We start from the raw sequence: 19079 nt of genomic DNA on the forward strand, positions 1-19079 counted from the left end.
AAGCATCCGTGACCCTGAAACCGCCCCATGACGCGTGGGGGTTGTCCCCACTTTTCACCTGCGGAAAATGCCACCTCGGGATTGCACGCCGCTGGTTCAGATCTGCGCTGCCACTGCACTGACTGATTTTGTCCCATGAACTTGCCTCGTAACTCGGAATGCCCAAAACAAAAGTCCCATTTTGTCGAGCGAAATACAGGCTTTGGGCTGAGCCAGTGTGTTTTGATCATTCTTTGTCTTTTATATTTTTATCATTTGTATTGGGCTTCCGATAGAGAAGCCATGAGTATTTATATCATTGTTGGGCCCGGGTCAGCCCGGCCCAAGCCTGGTGCTCCTGTGAGCCTATAAATACAGATGACAGAGTACTGGAGAAACTCTGTTTGACTTGTATACAGTTACTCTGCTAAAACATAGAGAGAAACTCTATTGTAGAGAGAAACTCTATTGTTAAGGATTTTCCAAGCTCTAATACAACTGTCTCGTGGACTAAGGCTCATTAACGTCCCAACCACGTAAAAGTCTTGTTTATATCTTCTAAATTCTGTATCATTAATCTCGCTTACTTTTTATTAATATAGTTTCTGAAAATCTCGGTAAACAACTCTTATAATAAAGAGTCTTCACTAATATACTTAGTGTTGCTAATCATACCTAATTGGTTGGGATTTTGGTTGTGTTTTTCACCAACAACCCAAATTCATTTTTATATTCTTCTCTTCTTCTTTCTTTTTTTAATAGTACTAGCTTCAAATGGAAAGTAATTTCATCATCATCAGAATCTACTCTTAATGATTATATTATATGTGATGAGAATGATCATCACAATTCATGGCTTTACAGCATAAGAAACTCAAACACAAACTCCACCACTACTCACCATATCTCTTCCTCGAGCTTCACAAATGGTATCTCGTCTAAAATGAACGGTCACATTAGTTAGTATAATATTTTGGTATCTCATATAAAATGAACTGTCACATTAGTTAATGTAATATTTTAACATAATTTATTATTTTACAAATTATTAGAATCAAGCCCAAATACTTATTATTTATGTATAATGATTTTTGTCGTTGCACACGAAACAAGATCTTGAATGAAATTTAGTTAGTGACACGTTGAACATCTGTGTAGAGTAATGTTTTGGCTTTATCGAAAGAGCAATTAAATTAATGTACCTCTGTCTCTTTCATTGTTTGAATCTGTACTGTATCTATTTCAGTCTCTCTCTCTCTCTCTCTCTCTCTCTCTCTCTCTGCTACTCATGATGTGTCATGTCAAATCTTTTTATTTCTTATTTTACATTAGTGAATTAAAAATAAAATGGATTCTCTCCAACATCTTCTATCCCATACTAGGGGTGAGCATCGGTCGGTTTGGGCGGTTTTTTCACAAAAAAAAATATAGAATTCGGTTCAGATTGGCGCAATCCGAAAACCGACCGAACCAAACCAATTTAAAAAAAAACCGACCGTTTTGGACCGTGATTTGGTCGGTTAAACCGACCAAACCGAATTGATTATTATATTTTTTTTTAAAGTTTTAGTTAAAAAATTAAAAATTTTGGATTGTTAGAATCCATTTTTGTATGTTTTTAAAACATAAATATATAGAACATAATTACATTTACAAGTGCCTTAAGTTTTTTTTTAATTAAATTTTTTAATAATTAATAATTATATAATATTATATTATTATTTTATTGTGTTCGGTCGGTTTCGGTTTTTTTGGTCGGTTCACCCAAAATTTCCAAACCGACCGAACAGTGGCGGTTTGCACCGTCGGCGGTTTTTTCGGTTTTCGGTTTAAACGGTTTTGGTTTTTTCGGTGTTCAGTAGGTCGGTGTACACGATTTTTTCAGTTTTTCGGATTTTATGCTCAACCCTATCCCATACTCCTTTATTTATTTATTTTTTTTAAAAAAAACTCACTCCTCTCTCTTTATCTGAATATGACTAAGAATTACTTAGCCATTGCTCGGTTGTCCCAATGTATATACTTGATGTTATCTATAATTGATGGTGCTTAACATTGCATATATATTAATTTAAAATAAAATATATAAAATGCTATATTAAATTACACAAATCACAATATATAATATTGAGCATATTAAAATATTAAATAACAATGCTCATATATATTAAGTATAAACAACGTGTAAAATTTACTTAGTTTTATTTAAAAATTATTATTTAAAATTTAAATAAATAAATAATTTCATATATTATAAAAGAATTATAAAATCATATTTAAAAAATTAAGCTAAAACATTGTCTATAATTTTAAAAGAAATAAATAATATCATACTTTTTATTTAAAAAATCTGTTAAACTAAGAATCCGTTAGATAGACTTTTTACATATAAAATATGATGCATTCTAGTTTCAAAGTAAACTATTTCATGTTGTTCATTAGTTTTGAAATTTAGTATTCATAATAATTTAAATTTTAGTATTTTTTATATTTTGATTTATATATTATATATGATGATTTTAATTTTAAAATTAAATACTTTTTTTTTTCTAATTTTATTTTTAGAAAACGTATTATTAAGAAATTCTAAATTAAAAGTATGAATTTAAATAGTTTATTCGATCAAAGTTTAATTATTTAATTAAAAAAATTAAAGCGAATAAAATGTATATATAAATATATATTATTCAATTAATGGTTAGGGCAATTAAAATAAGTTACTTTTAATTAAAAAAACTAAATGAAAATAATAAGAAATATGCATATTTGTGTCTTATGTCACTATTTCATATATACTTAAATAAACAATATATATTAAGTTACAAAATAAATTATTAATAAAAGCAAGAAAATAATAAATTTAAGTTATAGTTTTAAAACATTGATAGAATAATTTAAATGCTTTAATATGAAATTTTAAAATATATGATGAGAAATTAATAAAGCTCATTTATTATTTTTTAATTTTTATTTTCAATTTATATACCTTATTTAGATATTTTTATTATTTTTTAATTTATTTACTTTATTAGAAATCGAACAAAAACAATTAAAAAATATTAAATCTAACGAAACCAACAATTTACATTATATTCACATTTATAATATATATTAGTTTAGAAAAATACACTCAATCAACTAATGAATAAATTATTTTTACTTAAATATTTAAAATAATGATGCATGTATTAATTGATTAGAAATGAATAATGACACCAAAATTAGATACTTGATTGCGATTGGAAATTTTTAACCTTGCTTATTATAATTACAATACTCCAACTATATATGATAAGAAAACCCTATCTTTGGCAATTATATTCTTCTGTATAAAGCAAAGCCGGCATGGTTTGGGGGTGGTCCTACAAACAGGTCCACTTGAGTATTTGATCTTTGTGGTGTAAGCCTTGAAGAGTAGTCTCAGTCAAGTTATCTAACACCAATATCACAAGAGTCATTGTTCATATATTCGTATAGTTCATTTCTAATTAGGATTAGGATTAGGATTAGGATTAGGATTCGGACTCGAACTCGGATTCGAGAGCGTTGTTATTTGGTATCTTATATTTGAGCATTAAATGTGTGGATGAACCATCGAGTACTAATAATAATGGCATAAACAATTCACCCCAACCCCCACGCAGTCAAAAAGTCAACCACGACCTCTACTACCATATATATATATATACACAGAGCTAATATTATAAGACAGGAGAAGGGAGAGAGAGATGTATAAGTTTAATAGAGTGTCTTCACTGATATACTTAGTGTTACCAATCATACCTTTGGCTGGAATTTTTGTTGTGTTTTTCACCAACGACAACCCCAATTCAATATATTCTTCTTCTTCTTCTTCTAGTAGTACTAACTTCATATGGAAAGTTTCATCATCATCATCATCATCATCTATTCTTAATAATTCGATTATATCTGACGAGAATGATCATCACAATCCATGGCAACCCCAGTTACTTATGGCAGAGTCAGAAACAGAACCACAAGCTCCTCCATCACCACTCAGCATAGCTCTTCCTCCAGCTCCAGCTCCAGCTCCACAACTGGTACTACTATAATCACTTTCTTTGAATAACCCCATATATATATATGTATGACTATGACTCATAAATATACAGGGCCATGGCTGGAGAAGAAGAAGAAGAAGAAGCAGCCTATTATTGGATAAAGTAGAAGCAAGGTTAGTCAAAGCCAGGAGAGTAATAAGGAACAAGAACAGTAGCAGAACAGTAAAGGGTCATGAGGATTGGGAGTTCAGTCCTCAAGGGTCGATTTACAGAAACCCAAGAGGGTTTCACCGGAGCTATCTGGAGATGGAGAAGCTGTTGAAGATATACGTGTACGAAGAAGGAGAGGCTCCCATGTTCCACGAAGGGCCATGCAAAAACATATACTCGAGCGAGGGAAGGTTCATGAGTGAGATGGAGAAAGAGAAGCAAGTCTTCCGAACCAGAGACCCGAACAGAGCACTGCTTTTCTTCTTGCCTTTTAGTGTGGTTAGAATGGTTCAGTACCTTTACGTGGATGGTTCCAAAGACCTTTCCTCCATTAGAACTGCTGTGGTTGATTACGTTGACCTCATTTCTCGAAAATATCCCTTCTGGAATCGAACTCTTGGGGCTGACCACTTCATGCTCTCTTGCCATGATTGGGTAAGTGTTAATTAATCGTTGTTTACTTTTAAACTTAGTTAACTAATCATATTTCTTTTCTTGTTGTATTTTTTGGATGATATTCTGTGTCAGTGACATGTTGAAAACGAGTCAGAGATATTTTAGAATCCAAGTATAAGTGAGGGGTAATGTTTATGTGATGAGGGGTATAATGGTCATATACATATATGTTTGGTCATAACACGTTTAACATATCTAGTGTAATGAGAGGTTGTGATGTTTTGGCTTTATCGAAAGAGCAATTTACCTCAGGTTTCATAGTGTGTCCATTTCTGTTTATATCACTTTTTTCCAAAAAAATAAAAAGAAGAAGAAAAGGGGTCATAAAGAATGAGTTTGAGGTTGCATGTTTGGAACCAGAAGTGTGTTGTTGCATTTATTGGGAGGAATAATTGCTACAAATAGTGTAGTGTAGAGCCCTGTAAAGTGTGGAGCATGGGTTAATTAAGCTCTATTTCACCCACTTTTTTTATGTGATGGTGGTAGTTGTGTGATTGATGTGTCATGTCAACTCTTCTTCTTTCTTATTTTACATGATTGGATTAAACAATGGGCTTAATATCACATGAGTTGAGATGGTATTTCATGATTGGTTAGTAATATTTTATAATACTTGTTAAATTCAAATAAGTAGGACCTGATATTGGATTACACCAATAGCGGTATATCACTTCCTTGTGGTGTTGGACATTAGTGGTGCTCCTTAGCAATTCATTTTGAAGCAAAATATTACATTAAGTGATGTGGAACTGTTTTTTTTTTATAACAGTGGATCTTATTTAAAATAAATTTAATTTATTAAATGAAACTAACACTTAAGTTGGGGTGTAATATTTTGGTGTATAATTTTGAAGCATGTATCGTTACTCTTTTCATTTTACCTAGGAGTAAAGTCTTTCCAACCACTTTTTATGCTCATTTACTTAGTTTTTTTTAAAAAAAAAAATCATTCCCATCTCTCTAGGCATTGCTCTCTCTTCCCATACTATATATTGGTCTAAAAATACACTATGTTGCTCAATCCATACTAGGAGGATGAATTGAGATACTAAAATTAGATAAAAAAATCCCAATTCATCCAACTGATAGATGACAAATCATTTTCTAACTGATATGTAAATATTTTAGAGAGAAATGTTGATAATGTTATTGGTGAAATCTAATATTTAGATTTACATAATTTAGTTTAATTATTAACATTAAGTATTGTTAACCATCATGTAATGTAATGGTGTTGGACATGTTAATGTGCCAAATAAAAAAAACATTATTTTATATAGAGTTTATATATTTGTGGACCTTGTGTTTTGCCTCATTACTTTTTTGGACATGTGTTTTGTAAAATGTTTCAAATAGACCTTTAAATTCAATTTTGATGAAGAAAAAATTGAATATGATCAATACATTATTAGACAGAATGATAACACTTTTGTTCTGAATTGTTAGTTTAGTGAATTATTTGTGATTTTAAATCAATTTTTTTTTTACTAAAATTGGTTTTAAGAGTCTGTTTGAACTATTTTACAAAACACAGTATCCAAAAAAGAATTTGTCAAAACACAAAGTCTAAACAAATAATAATACAAAATAAAGATTCCAATAAACCCTCCTATGTAATATTTATGTGTTAATTGATTAGATATATGATACTAAAATTAGACACTTGATTGTGGCTGGAGATCTTTAACCTTCTTATGATAATTACACAACTAAGTAGTCATCCATGTCTTCATTCTACTTTTCTTAAATCCTTCCAATTTAGTACTCACCATTATCATCCACTTTCTTCATCTTTATTAGTAGTAATTGCAATAACAAGAAAACCAAATGCATGCAGGGACCAAAAACATCATCCTACGTACCAAGTTTGTTCCACAACTCCATCCGAGTGTTGTGCAATGCCAACACTTCCGAAGGTTTCAAGCCATGGAAAGACGCATCCCTCCCCGAGATCAATCTCTTCGGCGGTGAAATCACAAGCCTCGGCGGCCCCTCTCCCTCAAAGCGAACTATCCTAGCATTCTTCGCAGGCCGTCTCCATGGCTACATCAGGTATGACATTCTATAAGAATATCGACCTTCTTATAAACTGTCACGAGTTACTCCACTCATTATCAATTGGTTTCTTCTTCAAGGTCGTTGCTTCTAAAACGCTGGAAGAACAATGACACGGACGTCCAAGTCTACGACCGGCTCCCACGTGGGGTCTCGTACAACGAAATGTTGAGGAAGAGCAGGTTCTGTCTCTGCCCTAGTGGCTACGAGGTGGCCAGCCCTAGAGTGGTGGAGGCCATCTATGCTGAGTGCATCCCTGTCTTGATTTCGGATGGCTATGTCCCACCTTTCAGTGACGTGTTGAAATGGAAGGCATTTACTGTGGAGATCAAGGTGAAGGACATACCTCGCATTAAGGAGATCTTGATGGGAATTTCGACTAGGCACTATCTGAGGATGCAACGCCGAGTGAAAATGGCGCAGAGGCACTTCGTAGTCAATGACCCTCCTAAGAGATATGATGTCTTTCATATGACTCTTCACTCTCTTTGGCTCCGCAGGTTGAACACTCGTGTGGGTGACTATTACTCCTAACACCGTGCCCTTGTATACTCATTGTAATCATATTGATTCGTTAACATTTGATGATGTGATAAATTAACAAATAGACATGTCAGTTTTGGTATCATTACATTACTTCATTACTTGAGCTTTCTATAAGCTTAATATGTTAGTTTGTATCTTGGTGAGGCCTACAAGATTTATGCCTATATTGTTTTTTACGAGAACTTGTTGAGATTTTTCAATAGAAAATCGAGAGATTGCTCCTAAAGGAGATGATTCTTGAAGTTTAAAGAGAAAGCTAAAGAGATTTTAGTTTCGATTTTTGGAAAGGTCCCAGTAGATTGAGTAGAATATCTTCGGCAAATTAAAAAAAAATTTATACTTTTTTGGAACCTGTGTTTTATCCAATTATATGTTTGGACCCTGTGTTTTGACAAATTACTTTTTGGATTATATGTTTTGTAAAATAGTTAAAATATAACCTTAAACTCAATTTTGATGAAGAAAAAATTGAATATAACAACACAGTTTTTAAGCAGAATGATTTTATTTTTATTCTGAAGTGTTAGTTTGATAAATTATTTGTGATTTTAGTTGAAAAAATATTAACAAAAATCGATTTTAGGATTCTATTTTAACAATTTTACAAAAACACATAATCTAAAAATATAGAAACACTTAAAAAAAAAATATGTTGTATTAACATTTAACCATGTTATTCTTAAGTTTTTTATTAAATCTAAATACTCAAACTTGACAAGTAGCAACCATATACTATAAATATATATATATATATATTTCAGAGTTAAACAAATGATGAAATACACATATTACACATGGGGCAGGCACAGGAAAGTGAGTGTAGTGCAGAGTTACACATTTATGACAATTATTGTTTGCCAAAATCATAGACATACACACTATAATATAATAAATAAGTGATATTATTACCACTACTACATTTTGCTAAGAAACTATTAAGTACTGTAAAGTGTGTAGTCATAATAGCTAGACAAGGATTACGATGGTGATGATACACAAACTAAGCACTTTAGATTATATGGAATTCTCCACTGGCATGAACCTCTTTGACCCTTTTGTCATACTCGTCATCTTCATCTTCCTCGTCCAAAATCTCATCGTCGTCTATGTCTTCGTCATCTTCTCCCCAACTGAAGCCCCGGAGAGGCCTGGACACCGGAGGTGGTGTTCTTGCCTCCCCAACAATTTTCATGATCTGATCCACACTTTGGAGAGAAAAGCTTGGATTGTCTCTTTCTCTCTGGTAAAACACCACTTGAGCCGCCTCGGTTAGTTCCCTAGGCAAGTTCTTTAGAAACCAGGGGTGGTTCTTGATTTCTTTAAGGGTAATCCTCTACACAAAATGAAAGCATATTATTCATTATAACTAGCTACATTATAATGCAATGATAGAGTAATGATAATAATTCTTACTCTCATTGGGCTGGCAACGAATATCCGAGAGAGTAATTGTCTGCAATCCTGAGATACATGAACATAGTCTGGGATTTTGTACTGAACAGCCATTATCCGCTGCAAAAATAAATGACAACAATAACGAGCAACTCAGAATATAAACATGGGTTTATATTTTTTTGGAGCCTGTTTAGATCTTATGTTTTGATAAATTACTTTTTGGACCCTATGTTTTGTAAAATGGTTAAAATAAAATCCTAAACTCAATTTTGGTGAAGAAAAAATTGAATATAATAATGCAGTTTTTAAGCAGAATGATTTTATTTTTGGTCTGAATTATTAATTATTGACCAAAATCAGATTTAGGGTTTTATTTTAACCATTTTACAAAACATAAGGTGCAAAAAGTAATTTGTCAAAATACAGGATCCAAACGGGAAAAAACAGCGTAAAAAAAAGTATAAATCCTATAAACATATGATATGAATATGGTTTCTATGTAAAGCCACTTCAAAGTACCTGAATAGTTTTTCTAAAGTTCTTGGGATCATCTTGGTCTTCAAAGGGGTAAGCTCCAACCAACATCACATACAGAGTCACTCCACATGACCAAACATCAGCCAACTAAAACAAAAAACAATCACACAAGTTGAGTTTGTTTAATCTTTTAATCATTTTCGTACAGAAGAAGTTCCTCTACCATATTATTCCAACAGACTTTGACCCTTTTATTATCATTTCATGACTTTGGTTTAGAAGAATTAAACCCCCTCCAAAACCTGGTTTTCAAATATTCAATGCCCACACCTACAATTTCCACACTAACAAGGCAAAGGGCCCCATTCAAAACCAAACAAAGTAATGACTTTCTTAATGACAATGAATCAAAATTCAGTGTCATATGTCTATGCCCTTTTCCAGTCAACGCCACCTTCTGTCCCCCACTCACTCAGCCAAGGAATGGAATGGCCAAATGGTCAAGAAAGGACCACCAATCAAATCAAAGAGGGTTACAGATAAGATCAGAAAGATTTTTTATTTTTAATTGTAGTATATATCTGAAAGGGGAAGGGGGGGTTCACTGAATCACTGCACTTTGGATGAGGCCACGAGTCAAGCAAAAACTGATGTAGTGCAAAGCTGATGATAAAACCCATTACCCTTCTGAAGCGGTAAAGTAGTTTTGGTAAGATCAAGGACTGGCCTCGTATTTATAAATTTATATATATATATATATATATAGCTAACATGGCAACATGTGCTAGGCCCTGAACCACCGATAAGTACAGATTACAAATACAAAAAAATGGAATAAGAAGAAGAAGAAGAACTAGTTAGCTAAGCTAGCAAGCAAGTGCATCTTGAAAATGACTCAAAACCACAAGAGTGGCAGACAAATCACTCTTAGCAAACAGCAAACTTTAGTTTTTGTCTTTAGTATGCATATTAACTTGATTTTTTTATACTATAGACAAAATGATATGAATTCAAGTATCCAAAAGCCAAAGGATAAGCTGAATTGAATATAAAAATACCCCACTAAGTTAGATTAAAAAAAAAGGAAGAAAATTTACTTTTCCATCATACTCTCGGCGTGAAAGAACCTCTGGTGCAATATACGCTGGAGTTCCAACTGTTGACTTTGGTCTTGAATGAAGCAGAGATGACTGTAATACCCACAAAAAGAAAAGTCATTTTTTTGAAAATTTTATTATAAAGCAATCGACTTTGATGAATTTCTTTTGTTGGGTCATGAAATTTTTTACTAAAAAACTGAGATTTAGATCTGAAAATTTGGGGACCTTAGAGTAACCAAAATCACATATTTTCAAACGAGGAGCAGGGCTTCCATCAAGAAGGGTGTTTTCCAGCTTGAGATCTCTATGGCATATTTGCTGCAAACAGTAAATAAGTAAAATTAATAAATGAGTTGCAGTTGAGTTTCAGTTGCAGTTGCAGAGGGTTGAAAAAGTAAAAAAAAAAAGTTAAACTTTTTACCAGAGAATGGCAATAATTGACTCCAGAGATCAGTTGCTGAAAGAAATATCTAGCCTGGACAAGCAATCAATCAATGAGTAAATGAATCGAAAATCATTGTCAGAAAAAGTGAAAAAAGGAAAAGAAAAAAGTAAAAAGTGAAAGAAACCTCGTCTTCACTGAATCTTCCAGCATTGCAAATACGCTCAAAGAGCTCACCACCAGAGGCGTACTCCATGACAATGGCGAGATGGGTCGGAGTCAAAACAACCTCTTTGAATCGTATGATGTTTGGGTGCCTAAGCGATCTATGGTTGATGATCTCTCTCGCCACATTCTCATCTATCTTCGCTCCTCGCTCTATGTATTTCATGGCCACCAGCTCCTTAGTCTCCTTGTGCCTCAGCAGCCGAGCCACTCCGAAGTTCCCAGCTCCCAAATCCTTCACCACCTCATACTTCTCCATCTCTTCTCAACTTTCTTTCAACCCAAAAGAAAAAAAAAAAGTGACCAGACACAGACACACAGTTTTGTTTTGAATCGAATCGAATCGACCCCTCTTCTTTATTTATATATATAATTATAATAATATATAAGAAAATAAAATAATAGTTTTTATGGGAAGCTCAGTGGTAGCCCACGTGGATGGAGTGTGGAGTGGACTAGTTGGAGAAGATGAAGCATAATAAAGCTTTGATTTTTGGGTCTGAAACTTCCAAAAAAACTTGTTAACTTGACTCTGGTAAATGGCTATGGCTATGGCTATGGCTGTGGATATGGGATGATATTGATGGCGATGGCCTATTCATCATGGAGTCTCTCATTCCATTCACTATATCATCTTTGGTTATTTATTTATATTTTTCTTTAGTACAATGTATCTATATATTTATATATTAATTAACAAATAATAATAATAATTATTGTATTTTTGGATCTCCAAGTTCCGACAACGGCGTTGTGTGAGGTGAGGAGAATGGCCTTTGACTTTTCTTACATGCTTTGATGCTTTCTGAATCTACTCTATTATTATTATTATTTTATAAGTTGAAAATTAAAATAGGAGTGTAGAATACGTCTCTGCTCTAATCTCTATACAAAATAAATAAACAAATGAATATGTATAGAAGTGGGGTATACTGTATACTGTATAGTTGTATACATCTCTCCTTGGCCGACATGGGAGACCTGAGCATCCAAATCTTATGCACTCTTATCTATCTTAATTCTCAGTGTAAAATGCCAACTTACTCCTCTCATAATAATATATCTGGGTAAATACTAATTTGTTACTATGTATTTTATCTAAATAGACCCTTGTTATTATAATAATGATTATTCAGTACATTTTCTTTGTAATTCATACTAATCTAATTTTGGTACCCTTGTTAGAATTCGGTCAACTTAATTTTTAAATATAATGACATTCCTCCTCCTTTTAATAATTTATTTGATCTTTTTTTATCTTTGTTCTTTAAAAATATTTTCTGAATTAATACAACAAAAAAAAGTTTTATAAATTAATCAAAGTAATTAAAAATAAAAATAAATTAATCAATTTAAAAATAAAATATTTGATAAAGCTATTTTAATTGGTTAAATAAATATAAATATTTTTAATTCCGAATATTAAAAAAATCAATATTTTAAATTAATTAAAGTAAACTAAAAATCTAATAATTTTTTAAAGTTTTAATTAAACTACTTTGTTTGAATTATAAATTTTGGCTTTTAAGTTTAGGGTGTTGATTTTAATTTTTGTGTTTAAATTTAAGGGTCCTATTTAATTTTTTAATTTTTGTTTATTTTTAATTGATTAATTTACAAAAACATTTTTTGTTGTCTTATTAATTCATAAAATATTTAAAAATCATCTTAAGATAACAAAAAAAAAATCAAATAAATTATTGAAATGAGGGGTAATATGGTCATTTTTAAAATTTGGGTTGACCAAATTTTTGCATAGGATACCAAACAAGTACGAATTACAAACAGAAGATACCAAATGATCATTATTATAAATATAAGGTATCAAACGTGTATTTCAAGAAAACATAGAGTACCAAATGAGTATTTACCTTACATAGAGAATTTTTATGGGAGGAGCTAGAAGAAGAGACCCACCGGTGGGATTCTTTTGTGTTTCCGTTCTGTGAATAGTTTTCGAAGCGATTTTTTTATGACTGTGTATATTATAGTTATTTTGAATATTCTGTAAATTTTCGAATAATTTAGAGTACCAAAAACTAAAAAATTATTCAGAATTTTCTAAAAATTTATATGATGCTCTAAATAACTACAATATACACAATAATAACAAAAATCATGTCAAAAGTTGTTCACGGGTGAAAAACACAAAAGAGCCCACGATACTATTTTTCTAGCCCCTACCATAAAAACACCCTCTATATATATCCAATATTTAATCAGGTTCATGTTCAACTCAAGCTCTCATTTTTTTTATATTAATATTAAAGTCAATATATTGAAATAATTTTTTTCTAATTAAAAAATAAAAAGGAATTATATAATTTAGTATAGCCCATGAGTATATGTATGTGTCTTAATATAAGCAATTATGCATGACAATAATTGGGATGAGGCACATGTGGCAGTGACCATGCACATCATTAATTAATCACATCTTATCTTTCAACAACACACCCATTCATTCCTCTTACTCTATTCAATTCAATCATATACCAACCAATACCAATACCAATACCAATACCAATACCATACCAATACACTTATTTATGCTTTAATGAAAACAGGTATGATTAACTATATATATAAAAAAAATTATTTAAAAGGAAGATAGAGAACATTTTAGAAACTCATAGAGTAGAAAATCACCAATATCTTAAGATTGTTAAATGGGCAAATGGGCCATGGCCCATGGCCCATTTATATGGGGTTAGCCCAAACCTGTCTGGCTGCAGGCTCCACAAGTGCAATCAATCATGGCTTTCCTTCCCAATCCCATTGGTTGTGGCCCCAACAATTAGTTATGGGCCTGCTTTCAGTGGGTTATCTGAAGCCCAACAATGACATGGACCTATCCAACATTACAGCTTGTATTGGGCCGTGGGTGCTGGATTGGGTTGAAGCCCCTTCAAGCATTATTGGACTAATGCCCCAATAACATTGGTACCTTTTTCCACATCAATGTGTTTATGAACTTAGTGCATAGTTTGTATTTTGTGTGTAGATTTCATTAATCTTGTCCAAATAAAGTTCAACATTGTTTCTTTTTCTCTAACATAAAATGAGGACAATCCATCAACCAATCACATTCAATTACAAAGGCTATCTTTCATTATTCTTTTATTTAAAATTTGTAATAAGTAAAACATTCCATTTTCCATGAGTTGTGTGCATTGCATTTGGTGTGATTGTGAAAGTGAAATATAGGGTAAAAGTAATGAGTTGATTAAAAAAAAAAAAAAGAAGAAAAAGCAAGAGGGGTCTGCTTGTTTTGTTTTTATATGACAAGTGTCATTGCATGCATTACAAGATAACGGTCAATTATAGCAATGAAGAGAAGAGGGGTAAGTTTGAGTCAATCATGGAAGGAATCCAATTGGTTAGACAGATTGATCTTATTAGATTAGAAGTTGTAAGTCAAGGACTATGTATGAATGTTTATTATAATAGAAGAAGAAGAAGAAGTGAGATGGCATGGCATGGTGGAGTGGAGAACAGCCTGATTTGGCTGGACTAAGGTAAAGGGTGTTGTGTTGTGTGAATGAAATTAATACTAAAACTAAAACTAAAACTAAAACGGTCATAACATATGTTTGTTTCCTCACATCCCCCACTTTTTGTTGAGTTTGAGGCCAGTTGTCATTTCATGTCTTTCTTTCTATTATTTTGATTCTATATTGCCGCCAAACACGCCTATGATTACTACTACTTCTTCTTCTTCTTCTACAACAACAACTACAAAACAGCCGTTACCTCGTTTCTCATTCAATCATACCATCTCATGTTTGTTCGGTTCTGTAGGCCACCCCAAGCGCCCTCGTTGTTCATGCTCTGCACATAGTAGTGGGCCCTACACACGGTTGGTAGTACTACTCCAAACCAATCCAAGCTGGCCTTTTTTTACAGTCTGTTCTCATCCCAAGCTCATCACTTTACCCCACTCCCCCAGCCCCACTCCCCACCACTCGCCACTCTCTTCGGAATCGGACCCCATTTCCCAACCTCACCACACCACACTCTACTCTTCTTTAAAATCTGCCAACCCTTCTCACCATTCCCCAAACTCTTCTACTTCTTCTTCTTCTTCTTCATCTCTTTTCTCTCTCGAAACACTTGCTCTATTATTTGTTAAGCTATAGCCATGGCTGATGAGCAAGTTCAGAAAGCTGCCCCTGAAGAAGGAGTTGTAGTTGTCAACGTTACTACTACTGACTCGCCTCAGCATTCTCATGACGATGAGAAAGTAGTGAATGAGAAGGAGAGTGAGTGTACTGAGAAAGCGGCTTCTCCCACCAGTACTACTCTCCAAACTGAGATGTCTAAAACCCTCGACGACGACAAAAGCAACAGCAATGTTACCGACGAGTCAGCTTCCTTCAAGGAAGAGACCACCAAAGTGGCCGATCTACCTGACCCTGAAAGGAAAGCCCTTCAAGAATTTAAGCAGCTACTCAAGGATGCCCTCCAGAACCATCAATTTTCAACTGCTTCTCCGCCACCCTCGCCAAAACAAGAGCCTAAGGCAGTGCTAGTGCCAGCGCCAACCCAAGAAGCACCACCACAAGAACCGGAGAAGACAGAGCCAGAAACAGTCGATGCGGTGGAGAAAGAAGCAGCAACAATCGCCACCGAGTCTTCTGAACCAGCGCAACCCGAGGCTGCAGAAGAGAAGGTAGCTGCTGCTCCTGCTGCTGTTGCGGCGGATGATGATGGTGCCAAGACAGTGGAAGCTATAGAAGAGACCATTGTAGCAGTTGCTTCTTCTGTTCCACAAGAGCAACCGGCTCAGCCCAAGGAGCCAGTGGAGTCGACCAAGGCTGCCACGCTTCCAGAGGCAGAAGAATCCAAAGATGCCAAGGACGAGGCTGTAGCAGCACAGGCTCCTGCTGCACCGGCTCCGGCTCCCGAGGAGGTGTCCATCTGGGGAGTACCGCTGCTGGCCGATGAGAGGAGCGATGTTATTCTCTTGAAGTTTCTTCGAGCGAGAGACTTTAAGGTCAAAGATGCGTTTGTGATGCTGAGGAACACTGTTGAGTGGAGGAAGCAGTTTGGAATTGAGGAGTTGGTGGATGAAGACTTGGGTAGTGATTTAGACAAGGTGGTGTTCATGCATGGTGTCGACAAGGAAGGCCACCCTGTGTGCTACAATGTCTATGGGGAGTTCCAAAGCAAGGAGCTTTACCAGAACACATTCTCGGATGAGGAAAAAAGACAGATGTTTCTGAGGAAGAGAATTCAATTCCTTGAAAGGAGTATCAGAAAATTCGACTTCACTCCCGGAGGTGTTTCTACTTTCGTTCAGGTTAATGATTTGAAGAACTCGCCTGGACCAGGGAAGTGGGAGCTTAGACAAGCTACCAAACAGGCACTCCAACTGCTCCAAGACAACTACCCTGAATTTGTAGCCAAACAGGTACATTCATTAGCTTTGCATTGGTTTCTATATATAAAGCAGCAGTGTTTGTTTTACCCATTTTTCTTATTTTTTTTTCATTTGGTTTTGTTAGGTGTTCATCAATGTGCCATGGTGGTACCTGGCAGTGAACAGAATGATAAGCCCATTTTTGACTCAGAGAACCAAGAGCAAGTTTGTGTTTGCTGGCCCTTCCAAATCTGCTGACACCCTCTTAAGGTATATAGCTCCAGAGCAAATCCCAATCAAGTATGGAGGACTGAGCAAAGATGGTGAATTTGGAACAAGTGATGCTGTAACTGAGATTATTGTAAGGCCTGCAGCTAAGCACACAGTGGAATTCCCAGTCACTGAGGTGGGTTTTGCTTTTGCATTTGTATTTGTTCCCATATTCTCTATTGTTTTGCTTAAATAGTAACAAATTTATGAATATGAAAATGGCAGTCGTGTGTTCTGAGTTGGGAGGTTAGAGTGGGGGGATGGGATGTGAAGTATGGAGCAGAGTTCGTTCCAAATGCAGAAGAAAGCTACACAGTGATAATTCAGAAGAGCAGAAAGGTTGGGGCAGCTGAAGAACCAGTGGTGTGCAATAGCTTCAAAGTTGGTGAAGCTGGCAAAGTTGTTCTCACCATTGACAATTCCACCTCCAAGAAGAAGAAACTCCTCTACCGTTTAAAGACCAAGCCTTGCTCTGATTGAGTTCATCATCATCATCATCATCATCATCAACAGTCCTAATTCCATAAGCTGCCTCATCCAATTTTTATGTCACTGTCATCATCCTCTTATATATATATATATAATGTTCTATATATCAACCATATAATTATTTCCTCATTGGGGATTCTTTATTTTACTTCCAAGTATTTATTTTTTTTGGTCTTCTCTTCTGCAATATATCATGGACTTGCCATTTGTTAGCCCATGTAAAATTGGTGATTTGCTGATGTTTTATTTTCTTTGATCTGTATTTAAAGTATATTTTTTTTGGTTACACTATATTGGTTATTGGTATGTACATAAATGAGAGACTCGGTTTGCTGTCAAAAGTTGGTGCTTTTCATTTATTTGCTTGGGATACTAACTAGTTAGTTTGGTTTTGAACCACATTTCCCATTATAACCAAATATGAATGTGATGTCAACATAGGATTTCATTTGACTTTATGGCACTTCCCTTTGAATTCCTCGAAATGCTGAAGCCAATAAAGAAAATACAAACGAAGAGATTAAATGTGAAAAGAATCAAAGACTAGTTATAAATTAGTAAAGAAAAGAGTTGTATACTAGGTCACTGTCTGGGGATAAGGGACGCATGTAGTTGGACCAAGCTAGAGGCTTTTACTTTGTTGCCAACCCAATTATGTGGCCTTTTGCTTTGGATTCCATTTAACTATTCTTTTCATGTGTTTTCTTTTTCTTTATTGACCCTTTTTAGGCATGAAGAAGAACAGGATGATGCACAGATGTCTGGTAATCTTCCAAAAAGGGCTGGACTTGGAATGGTAATCATTTGACCACCACCATCCACCATGTATATATATAATACTAATATATATATATGTTTGTGTGTTGTACATGGGACCGAGTTTGTGATTTAGTTAATAAACATTATGATTGGCCATAATGGAAAACATGGACATATGCTGGCATGGCATTGGCGATCTTAGCCAAATATGACTTTGTTTCTGCAAAGTTATATATTGATGCTTTCTTTCATCATTATCATCAGCTGTTAAATATGATTAAGCATATATGAAAATGAGACGTAATGTGTGTTCTGTGGATCATAATAATCTATGAAAAATGCAGCACGTGGCGTGTTCATGTTCTAGTCGATCAATCAAAATGCCCCTATGCAGCTAGCTATGCTGGTATGTAAATTGGTAATAAAGGACAGACAAGACAAGTATTCTATATTATAATAAAATGGTCCAAATGTGGTGGGACAACGCCAAAGGGTCCTTTATCTTTTCAAACGTTCCATTCCATTATTATCAAAAAATGAAATGACAAAAGACAATGAAACTGATCTGGAAAGAAAAGCTGAAAGGTAAAGGCAATTAACTTAACAGAGGGTTGATGCCTACCTAGAATGCTCAAGCTGCCCTTACCTGCCATCATTGTTACTTTTGGGCTAAAAGTTTCATTGTCCATGATCTGTTTTGGGCCTTGGATTCAAACTTTTTGGATGCCCATTATTGTTATGGTTATTCACTTAGAAGTGAACAGTGACATGTGAGCAGTGGAGCACACCATACCATCATTTCATCAGGCATGCAATATAGGCCCAACCCTCTCTCATTAAAATTTGAATATTATTAGTTGACAACTTCATTTCCAAATCAGAGCAATCATAAGGAGGACTACGACTTCAAACAACCTGAATAATAAATTGGTTACACATCAAAAACTTTCAACTCTAATAAAGCAAATTGATTGATTAGCTCAACTTTGTTTTCCTCCGCTACGTTGTAACGTCTCATGTTATTATGGCTGCTTCGTCAACGTCTGACGTTATTATGACTGTTTCATGGAATGACGACTAATCCTACAAACTAATATGAATTTTTCTAACGTGCTTTGTTCTTATTCACATACTCTCAGGGAAAAAATTTCAAAAGGTCATCCATCTTGAGATTACTCTAGGTCAAGCACGCTTAATAACTTTGGAGTTCTTAAGTGATGGACTACCGAAAAGAAAATACATCTTGTAGATATAAGTAGCTCCCATCAATCTATTTAAGTCATCTTCAACTGCCTACACAATCTTAAAATCATCATACTTAATCTTTCCTTACTCGATTTTTCCTCTTACAT

At 34.3% G+C, this 19079-nt stretch overlaps 3 protein-coding genes across 3 annotated transcripts; 2 read left to right on the forward strand and 1 right to left on the reverse strand.

Annotated features, from left to right (window-relative positions):
• The first annotated feature begins 3458 nt into the window (after positions 1-3458).
• Positions 3459-7444, forward strand: LOC133790206 (probable glycosyltransferase At3g07620). The gene is made up of 4 exons (XM_062227745.1): positions 3459-4040; positions 4113-4646; positions 6505-6719; positions 6803-7444. Exons 1-4 carry the CDS (start codon positions 3708-3710, stop codon positions 7254-7256), a joined length of 1536 nt encoding a protein of 511 aa, XP_062083729.1. The 5' UTR covers positions 3459-3707; the 3' UTR covers positions 7257-7444.
• Positions 7445-8070: 626 nt separating this feature from the next.
• LOC133790207 (serine/threonine-protein kinase SAPK7-like) lies at positions 8071-11470 on the reverse strand. Its single transcript, XM_062227746.1, has 7 exons — positions 10810-11470; positions 10662-10715; positions 10466-10558; positions 10238-10330; positions 9183-9287; positions 8682-8780; positions 8071-8601 (listed from the first exon to the last, which is right to left on the reverse strand). The coding sequence occupies exons 1-7, from the start codon at positions 11104-11106 to the stop codon at positions 8278-8280; spliced, it is 1065 nt and encodes a 354-aa protein (XP_062083730.1). The 5' UTR covers positions 11107-11470; the 3' UTR covers positions 8071-8277.
• Positions 11471-14812: 3342 nt separating this feature from the next.
• LOC133790208 (patellin-3-like) lies at positions 14813-17297 on the forward strand. Its single transcript, XM_062227747.1, has 3 exons — positions 14813-16260; positions 16355-16615; positions 16705-17297. The coding sequence occupies exons 1-3, from the start codon at positions 14989-14991 to the stop codon at positions 16957-16959; spliced, it is 1788 nt and encodes a 595-aa protein (XP_062083731.1). The 5' UTR covers positions 14813-14988; the 3' UTR covers positions 16960-17297.
• The last annotated feature ends 1782 nt before the right edge of the window (positions 17298-19079 follow it).

Source organism: Humulus lupulus, chromosome 7 (assembly GCF_963169125.1).
Source record: "Humulus lupulus chromosome 7, drHumLupu1.1, whole genome shotgun sequence".
Taxonomy (NCBI): domain Eukaryota; kingdom Viridiplantae; phylum Streptophyta; class Magnoliopsida; order Rosales; family Cannabaceae; genus Humulus; species Humulus lupulus.